Raw genomic sequence first — 10537 nt, forward strand, 5'->3', positions numbered from 1 at the left:
TCCTACGCTTCACCTGTTACCTTTATTTCTGGAATTCAGTGTCCTTATGCACCCATCTTAGGCTGCTCAAAACCTCCTGAGTCAGGCCCTACTACCCAATCAAAATTTCTCTATGTTTTGCCTTTGTCTGGCCCTTCTATGGTTTTTTGAGTTTGATTCTATTTTTCACAAGGCTGGCCCATAGGCCATAACTAATAGTATTTATTTTAAAGATTTAAAAATTACATTGACATCTTAAAATAAAAATAAAAAATTTAAATCAATAAATTATTTTTATTTTCTATTTCAAATGCATTTCACTTATTTAATTCCTTTATAAATATATAGATTCGACTTTTTTTTCTCAAATCCCGAGAAAATCATTTTTTAAAATTTTTTTCTTTCTTTGGTATTTTCCGGGAATCAAATATGACCTTAATAATTTGTATACCTTATAAAAAAATTACTATTATTTTTATTTTAAGAACGAAAAAACAGAAAATATCTTGGTATAACAAGAAACCAGGCTAATCTCAATTGGTATTCATGGTGGTAGCATGTGACAGCCCTTATTTGGTACTCAAAGAGAAGTAAGTGTACATACATGAATGGGCCACTCCAAATTGGCTTGTTTCACATACACATATCTTGGCAGACCTCACTTCTGAACGGCCCAATGACACAGCCTACCAATATTTATTCTTAAAGAATAAAAGGGTAAAAAGAAGAAAATCTTAGTTTTTTTTTTTTTTCTTGATAAATAATAAATTTGCATCCACTAAAATTTTATTTCAGACACCAATCAAACACTTGCTGAATTTGTACAAACAAAAACAACCATGTCAGATTCAATTCTAAAATCAGGCAATCCAACCAGCAACCCCCGAGACCAGAAGGGATGATGCTACCAGTCTGCCCCTTTTTAGACAGAATGAGGACTGCATAACAATAAATAAATAAATAAATAAGAACGAAAGAGGAAATCAGTTTTAGCTCAAATTTGATCATTTACGCTTTCTTCCGAGCTGAAGCTCTATCCTCCTGCATCCTTTCAAACAGGCTTCCATCGTAGACTGCTCTAATAGTTTCTTTGTGTAGTAGACCATTCTTGTCCTTGCAAAGGAAGTATAAGATCTTCCATTCTGTCCAGCTTGCAAGCCTGCAATCCACTTCACCGTTTTAGTATTTGGGATTTTCTTCAAAAACTTAAGGGAAGAACCAATGCGGCGTTCTGGAATTATGAAGCAAGGAAACTAACCATCCACTGTAGTCTTTTGGGACCCTGTTATACTTGAGCATCGCCAGCAGTTCATCAGATGTTAAAGCGTTTGAATTAGCACCCGCATGCTTGGAGAAAATCTCTTCAAACTTTGAAGGAACAAACCTTTAAAAAAGATGGAAGAAACAAATGATCAAATTCAGAATCTGAAGGAGGAGAAGATCAGAGTATAGTGCATGAACAACTGGATCTGGGACTCTGGGTGGTCACTTCTCAATGAGAAAGTGGGATCAGAACCTGGAAATGAGACCGTTTGGCTCTGGGCCTGGCATGAAGTAAACTTAAATATGAGAATGTACAACTATACAATTAATATACGGCCAATTCAATTTCAAGCAGACCGAACTCGTAAACCCTAGCTCCATTCTCTGGTGGAATGCACCTTTCATATTTGAGTTGGCTGGTTCTCAGGATGATGCCATGGACTCTGCTCAGTTAAGTTCAATATTGGCACATTTAAAAAAGTATAGAAATTTGAGAGCAATATTTTGTCTAATAGACCCACAATATGGTCCAAAATGAAGATACTAGATTAAACACCACATAAAGCAACACTTATAAGCCATGTTAACATGTTGACCTAATATCAATACGTAGAAATTTGTAGTCCATTTTTCCCCTCATCACTTCATGGTATGTATAAAAACAACCTGAGAGTAAGTTTTTATCTTCCAATTCTTATTTGCTGGAGTGCATGATATTAAGAGTTTGTTTGGGACTGATTCTATAAAGCATTTATAACATTTTTAACACTTGAATGATAAAAAATTTCAAGTATTAAAGATAGTAAAAACACTTCCTAGAATCACTAATAAATGAACTCTTATTATGGGCTCAAATCTCAACACATGTTTATTTCCCCTCTTTATTAAGCTTACATATAAACCCTAAAAAGAGACTTTCCGTGAGGAAGGATGTTAGAGTGTATGATATACATGGTGGATCAAAATCCTACAAATTTAAACTTACATGTAAGCATGATATACACGGTGGATTTAAAACCTACATACTTAGGTTATGTTTGGTTCCAAAATACTAAGGAAAGAAAAAAAATGCAAAGGAAAATAATTTTTTTATGTTTGGTTATCCTATGAAAAATATCAAAGAAAATCAAATATGATTAAAACTAATTAAAAACTTATGTATTTTTAAGTTATTTAATCTTTATATTGATAAGTTAAAATAAATAAAATGAGTTTGAAGTAACAAAAAAAATAATTTATCAACTTTTAATCTATTTTTTTATTTTCCTTCACTTTTTTTTTCCCTCTCCTTTTCTTTTGTATTTTCTTTCTCTTGCATTTTCCTTCAAATTTTCTGGGAACCAAACATAGCCAACTTTTAGAAAAATTAGTTGTCTATCGTCATCTTCAATTAGCCCTCAAAGCCCTCTACAACTACTAAGCTTTAGTATAAATGCACCAATAATTGGAGTGACATTTAAACTATTTGATGATATATTTGTCATTTATTATCTAAATTTTTTTTGTGGACATGCCCATAACAAGGACCATGTAAAAATGGAAATGAATGCAAAAATGGAAACATGAAGTATACCTTCCTTCACCATCATAGACTCCAGAGTCACTTCCATGTTTGGCCATATGGATGTTTTTTATCTCAATTGGGAGGAGTAAAGAAGGGAATTTTCCCTGCAACATGCAAAAATTGAATTGTCATCATCACCAAACCCATGAATACAACCAGATCAAGTGGCCATATCTAAGCAATCTTTTGATAAGCCTACTAAAAATTTTCATGATCTTTTTCTTCTTCTTGTTCCCAGTTGTGTCATATTATAAGGGTTCAAAGAAAATTATGAGTCCAGAGATTCATACACATCATAAGCCACTACTTTGATTTTATTTCTCATGGTGGGTGGATGTGCCACCAGCTTGCTCTGCCGGTGCTGACATCTCTCCATAAGAAAAGATGTGAAGTGGTGTCCTACCTGATTTCAGTTTAACAAATTTGCTACTGATAATGTGCTACAATTTTTGAATCAGTAAAAAGTAAGTTTTTATTTTTAAAAACTAAAAGCTTTTTTAAAAACCATTTTCAAACCCAAATCAAGTAGGTTTTAATGCCTTGAATTCACTAATAAGTTAAATAATTTTAGAAAATAATTTGAAACTTAAATATTCACTCAATTAATACAAAAATTGATCTAAAATGACTCCATTATTTCCCTTATATGTGGAACCATAATTTTATAAATTTTCTCAATAAACAAATATACTTTGAAGCAAGCACACTTTGAATGCTTTGGATTCGTTGATAATTTTTTAATTTTTAAAAATAATTTGAACCTAAAATTGACTCGAAGTGACATAGTTGTTTCTTCTTTACACATAATTACACTTTTATGAATTTTCTCACTAATTTTAAATCAAATAAGACTTTACGAGTTGAATTTATTAACAAGTTTAATAATTTTTAAAAATAATTTAGAACACTCAAATAATACGAGAAAATAATAGACTAAAATATTGGTTCAGGGTGAGTTATGGTTTTATTATTTCTTTTCTCTAGACAATTATACTTTTTTTGAATTCTCTCACTGGCTAAATGGAATGTAAATCAAATAAGATGAAATCAAGTTGACTAAATTAATTGCATATTAAATCAAAATTAGTTTAAAATATTCTATCCTTAATTTGATATTAAGTGTATGTATATGTAATAAAAAAACTTTTTATTTTTACATTGAAAAATATTTCAATGTGTATTCCTAAATAGTCTCTAGGATTTACATATACAACATATATCACTTGAAACTTTAAATTTTTTACTTTTTTTTTTTCGTTTTTTGCTTTAAAAAGTGTTTTAAAAAACAACTTATCAAACACCCATGCTTTTAAAAAAAATATATATACTATTTTTGTTTTTTTTGAACTTCAAAACAATTTTTAAAAATAAGTTTAAGAAAAGATGACATGGCCACAAGGAAGAATCTTGACAAAAGAAAATAATAATTTTTACTTGGGAATGTAAAAGGTAACTAATTCTTTTATTTTATGAGAGGATTTTTTATAAGAGTACGATAATTTTAAAAAATAATTTTTAAATTATTGTAGTAGGAAAAATAATTCTAAATCTACCGTAATTTTGTCCAAATAAAAAAGAGAAAATAAATTATAAGTGAAAAATTGTCTCTTTAAAAGACGATTTATGAATTTTTTAAAAAAATTATAAAAAAATTGTCTTTCAAAGACACAATTTCTAAAATTCTATTTTTTATATGAGAAATTATCTCTTGAAGAGACAATTTCAAAAAAATTTAAGAAATGATAAATCGTCACTTGAAAAGACAATTTTCACAATAAATAAAATAAAATTAAGAAGTGAGAAATCATGTGAAAATATTCTCTTGAAGAAACAATTTCCCACTTGAATTTATTTTTTTTAAATGAGAATTTCTCACATATATATATTTATGTGAAAATCGTCTCTTTAAGAGATAATTTCTCACTTGATTTTATTTATTTTTTATTTTTTATTTTTAAAAATCGTATCTTTAAGAGATATTTCTCAATTTTTTTTTTTTTTTTTTTGTGAAAATCCCTCTTCAAGAAATGATTTCTCATTTATTAAATTTTTTTGAAATCATCTCTTCTCATATAAAAAAATGGAACTTTAGAAATCGTGTATTAAAAAAATAATTTTTTTATAATTTGTTTAAAAGTTCATAAATCCTCTTTTGAAAAGAGGATCTTTCACTTCTATTTTATTTTTATTTTTTTATCTGAACAAAAATAGATTTGGAATTATTTTTTCAACTTCGATCATTCAGGAATTATTTTTTAAAACCGTCGGGACCGGTGGGTGCAAGATTGACAGAGACAGGGACCCTATGAGCTCTGGCCCTCTGGGGAAATGGTCAACAAAGGGTATAGAATATGAAGTTATAAGCACCAAAATATGTGGCTGCAAATTAGGTCCACCCAATGTCTATTTCTCAATGAAAAAACCTTGTGGTGGGTGATGACTGATGACTGATGACTTGGCCTCACCCTGCAGAATCTAATGCGAATCTATCTCTAAGGCACAAATTCTTACAGGTTGTCAGAATGACGCTATTGTCTACGGCCTTAGACTAAACAAGTGTTTGATAATTCCTCTTATTTTAATCACCGACAGTCACAAGTATAGTTGCTTTTAACTAACAATTAATTTGTTTAAATAAATTAAATTAAAAAAAAAATGGCGCAGAAAGGAGATTTACCGGTCGAGTTTTCCGACTGAGAGCGAGATTAATCAAAAAGGCACTGCCGGCGGACAAGAAAATACCACACCCAATTGCGCGGAAGCCTGTTACAAAAATAGAACGACCCATGAGAATCCTTCCAAAGAGAGAAGCAAAAATTTTCCACTGAATTTTTAGCCAAGGGAAACGGGAGAAAAACCTCTGTAAGTCTCCCATGGGTAGACGGTCCCGTCTTTGTTCTGGTCAAAGAAAGCAACGTGCTTCTGAAGAGCACTCAGATCACCCCCCAGTCCTGCATGAAAGCCCAAAAAAAAAAGAAAAAAAAAACCCTCTTTAGCTTCCCTAAAGAACAAAATAAAAGACCCAAAAAAGATGGAGAGGATCATTTGCAACCCACCCTGCAGGCTCTCATGACCTTCATTCGAAATGGGCCTACAATCATCAGAAGAAGACGATGAAGAAGAAGCCATGTGTATGAGACTCTAATCAACTTGGGGGTGGGTGGGGGTGGGTATCGGTACTGGTGTTTAGAGGATGAAAAGGAAAATAATCGTGAAAAAGGCCTCAAAGCAAAGGAGGGAACCCAAGACTGGGTTGTTGCATCTGACAGCACACCCATAAATACAAGGCAAGAGCGCCGCCAACGATTCTGTTCCCCAACTCTCCTTATACAGCACTGTTCCTTTTCTGTAACTTTATTTTATTTTAATTCTAAAGTTACCCCAATGTTTTTGCTTCCATAAAAAAACAGTAACCAATAAGCAATGCCTCCGTGCCTCTGTTTTAGATTTGATGCCCATTATAATAAAGTTGGAGAAGCGTCCTTCTTTGAACGACAGGTATGTCTTAATATGCACCTTGAAAATGCTTGGTGGCCTAGACGCTGCCTCTCTCCAAATCTCAACCCACTTTCCGTTTGACCAGGCCATTCCGTTAACCTATACTTGGGTGCAATATCCAATCTTCAAAATGATTTTAAAAAAAAGGGTGAGTTACAAGCCCATTGTTAGATCACATGTCCAAATTATGCTTTTGGGGTACGGAATTGACAACGATCATCACATAATGTAAAAAGTCTCAATATTATCAAATTATGAGCTTATTTTTACCTGTGGTTGGGTGGTGAAGTAAGAATAAAGCCACGAAATTGCCAAAATAGACATTGAAGGATTTTGAAGAATCCCAAGAAAAAAGCAATTGGCTTTAACTTTACAAAAAGAAAAATGATGGGTTGCGAAGAGATACATGCTTATAAGTCACTCCCCCACCCCTCCCTCTCTCTCTCTCTCTCTCTCTCTCTCTATATATATATATATATATATGCTTGATGATACGACATGTAGAATGGGGTAAAATTGGAAACATCTATTTATTTGATGGAAGCATGAAACATCTGGATGGATGGATAATCATAAAACCCAAAGTAATGAATTGGCGTATCCGCAAGCGGCGGAAGCCCAGGGATAAAACTCCTGACACGTGCTCCACCTGCATGTTGCCGCCTACTACTTTTTAATACTTGCATGTTTCCAGCTGGCCGCGTTTAGATTTTCACGAATCACGCTTTCACACTACCATTTTTTTTTTAAATTTGCTTCGTTTGGATAAATTTTTTAATCGGAACATCCATCGAGGCTAAATATATCTAGTACTTATAAATTCATCGACTTCTCCTTTTATTTTTAGATTTTTCACGTGTTTTCTTATTATTTAATTTGCTTTGTTTGGAGAAATTTTTTAATTGGAACCTCTATCGAGGTGTGGCTAAATATATCTGATGTATATAAGTTGATCGAATTTTTCTTTTACTTTTAGATTTTTTATAAATCACACTTTCTTAGTATTTAATTTGCTTTATTTAGAGAAAATTTTTTAATTGAAACCTCGGTCGAGACTTGACTAAATATATCTAGTGTGTATAAGTTCATTGAATTCTTTTTTTGCTTTTAGATTTTTCACAAATCACGCTTTCTCACTATTTAATTTGCTTCATTTGGAGAAATTTTTTAATTGGAACATCTGTCGAGGTTTGACTAAATATATCTAGTGCGTATAAATTTATCGAATTCTTTTTTTGCTTTTAGATTTTTCACAAAACATGTTTTCTCACTATTTTATTTGCTTCATTTGGAGAAAACTTTTAATTGGAACCTCTGCCGAGGTTTGGTTAAATATATATAGTGAGTATAAGTTAATCGAATTTTTTTTTTGCTTTTAGATTTTCCACAAATCACACTTTCTCACAATTTTATTTGCTTCATTTAAAGAAAATTTTTAATTGGAACATCTACTGAGGTTTGGCTGAATATATCTAGTGAGTATAAGTTTATCGAATTCTTCTTTTACTTTTAGATTTTCTACAAATCACACTTTCTTACTATTTAATTTGCTTTATTTGGAGAAATTTTTTTAATTGGAACCTTTGTCGAGGTTTGACTAAATATATTTAGTGTGTATAAGTTCATGGAATTCTTCTTTTGCTTTTTGATTTTTCATAAATCACGCTTTCTCACTATTTAATTTGCTTCATTTGGAAATTTTTTTTAATTGAAACCTCTGTCGAGGTTTGGTTAAAATATATCTAGTGCATATAAGTTCATCAAATTCTTCTTTTACTTTTAGATTTTCCACAAATCACGCTTTCTCACTATTTAATTTGCTTCATTTGGAGAAATTTTTTTAATTGGAACCTCTATCGAGGTTTGTTCAAATATATCTTGTGCGTATAAGTTCATCGAATTTTTTTTTTTTTTTTTTAATTATCACTTGGCTCCCTTATGAAATTTGAAACTTTTACTAGGACAAGATGTATTTAATAAAAATTTGAGGAGAAGTGTATAATTTTTTTTTTAATTTGATAAAAAGGATAATACATTTAGTTAACACCATCTAAATTAATATTAGATTTCAATTACTTTAAAAAGTTCATTTTACAGTGCTGTTAGGAAACATTTTTAACTCAAAAAATGTTTTTTTTTTTATAAAAAAAATAAATAAATGTTTTATAAATTTTAGGAAATATTTTAAATATTTGAAAGATCAATTAGATCATTCGGCATTGATTTTAAAAAACATTTTTAATATTTTTCTAGAATTACTCCAAAATGCACTTTTAGAGTGTGTTTGATATTAATTTTAGGAAACATTTCATATTTTTATAACACTTTAATGATAAAAAAATTTGAAGTATTAAAAATATTAGAAACACTTTTATAATTATTATTAAATGAATTGTTAGAATGTATTTGTTAGGGAATTTTTTAAAAGTTTATAGTATTTTTAACACTTAATTTTTTTATTTTTAAGTATTAAAAATATAAAAAACACTTTGTAAAATCATTATCAAACATACCTTTATTGTAGTGACAAATCACTTATATTTTACAAAGAAACACTTTATAAGTGATTCTCTTAAAAACATTTTTAAGAAAAATACTTGTGTGGAAAGCAAAATTACTTGAAGTAGAAATATTATCAAACACATTTTAAGTGTTAAAAAAAAAAAAAAAAAAGGTAACTTTTGCCGGATTTATTTTTATGTGATGAGTGATATGATAAAAATTATCCATAAAATATTAAAACTATGTTTGATTATATAGATGCATGAAAAAAGTATTAAAGAAAATGATTTTCTTTGATTTTATCATTAAAAAATAAATATAATTAAAATTATTTAATTTTTATATAATAAAAAAATAAAGTAAAATAAATTTTAAAAACATATAAAATAATTTATTGGCTTAATTTTTTTTTCTTTATTTTCTCTTCCTATTTTATTTCCTTACATTTTCCTTAAAAGATTATGGGAACGAAACGTAGTCTAAATTAAAAAAAAAAAAAAATCTTTTTTTTTGGGCATTTAAACAATCAGCTCATGTGATACGAGATGATAAAGAAATAAAAAAAATTCCAAAGGAGAAAAGAAGTTAGTTATGGCGGGCATCCATGGCCACTGAGTGACAAGTGACAAGCATGAGAGGTTAAAGCGGACCCCAAAATGCCTTCACTTTGCCAGCATTTCAATTTTCAAGCCAGCAAACAGATGAAATTCCAGGATTCACTGTTAAGTGTTAACTTTATCCATGATAAGTGTGTGGGGTCACCCACTCAAGTGCCAACAGGCTCCGGAGAATGGAAATACAGGAATTTAAAAAAAAAAAAAATTTAGATTTTTTGCGGCGTCAGACGAGAAGCCACCCACAGGCCACAATGGCCGCAGAGACGCAAAAGGAACAAGAACCCATGATGAATCTGAACACGCATGATTTAGGGAAAATCACGCATGGGTAACTTCGGTCTTTCTTCTAAAGGATTCATCATTTCCTTCCACGCTAACAAAATACTCTCTTATGCGCAAATGGAAAATGAGAATTTTCATTTTATTCTTTTGCTCCTTTATTTCTATATTTGACTAATATCATAAGTGGTGATGAGAATTGTTGGGACGTCATTTGTATTTTTTGGCCCTGGGACCTAGGCTACTCTGGGCGCCGCGTAGGCTCTAGCCTAGGTCCCAGGGCCAAAAAATATAAATACTAGCCAAGATGGTACCAGGATGGCAACCGCATGGACCTTAAGGTCACAGGTTCGAATCTTGGGGAGGCTACTCTGGGCGTCGCGCAGGCTCTAGCCTAGGTCCCAGGGCCAAAAAATACAAATGACGTCCCAACAAAAATGAAATGAAAAGTAATTTTTAAAATAATAAAATCTCATTTATTTTAATTCATATTTAGGAGGTATTTTGATTTTTTACTGGGAGTTATTTTTTAAAACCTTTTTTACAGATAAAAAAATCAAAAACTTTTTTTAGATAAATTGTTTATAAAAATAATTTTTTAATGAATATAATATAAATAAATTTATTTTAAATCTTATTAAAATAAAGAATAATTTTGTCATTACAAATAAATTAAAAAAAAAACATATTTTTAATAAAATGTAAATAATATTATTATAATAAAATCATAAATTATATTTTTATAAATATTATAAAAATATAGATATTAATATCTTATAAAAACATAATTAATTTATTTTGTTATAACTAAATAATAATAATTTAAAATTAATAA

At 30.0% G+C, this 10537-nt stretch overlaps 1 protein-coding gene across 1 annotated transcript; it reads right to left on the reverse strand.

Annotated features, from left to right (window-relative positions):
* Positions 1 to 736: 736 nt before the first annotated feature.
* LOC117905065 (probable peroxygenase 4) lies at positions 737 to 6096 on the reverse strand. Its single transcript, XM_034817985.1, has 7 exons — positions 5863 to 6096; positions 5665 to 5757; positions 5484 to 5569; positions 2816 to 2910; positions 1238 to 1363; positions 992 to 1138; positions 737 to 917 (listed from the first exon to the last, which is right to left on the reverse strand). The coding sequence occupies exons 1-7, from the start codon at positions 5933 to 5935 to the stop codon at positions 902 to 904; spliced, it is 636 nt and encodes a 211-aa protein (XP_034673876.1). The 5' UTR covers positions 5936 to 6096; the 3' UTR covers positions 737 to 901.
* Between the last annotated feature and the right edge of the window lie 4441 nt (positions 6097 to 10537).

The sequence above is a fragment of the Vitis riparia genome, chromosome 1 (assembly GCF_004353265.1).
Source record: "Vitis riparia cultivar Riparia Gloire de Montpellier isolate 1030 chromosome 1, EGFV_Vit.rip_1.0, whole genome shotgun sequence".
Taxonomy (NCBI): Eukaryota; Viridiplantae; Streptophyta; class Magnoliopsida; order Vitales; family Vitaceae; genus Vitis; species Vitis riparia.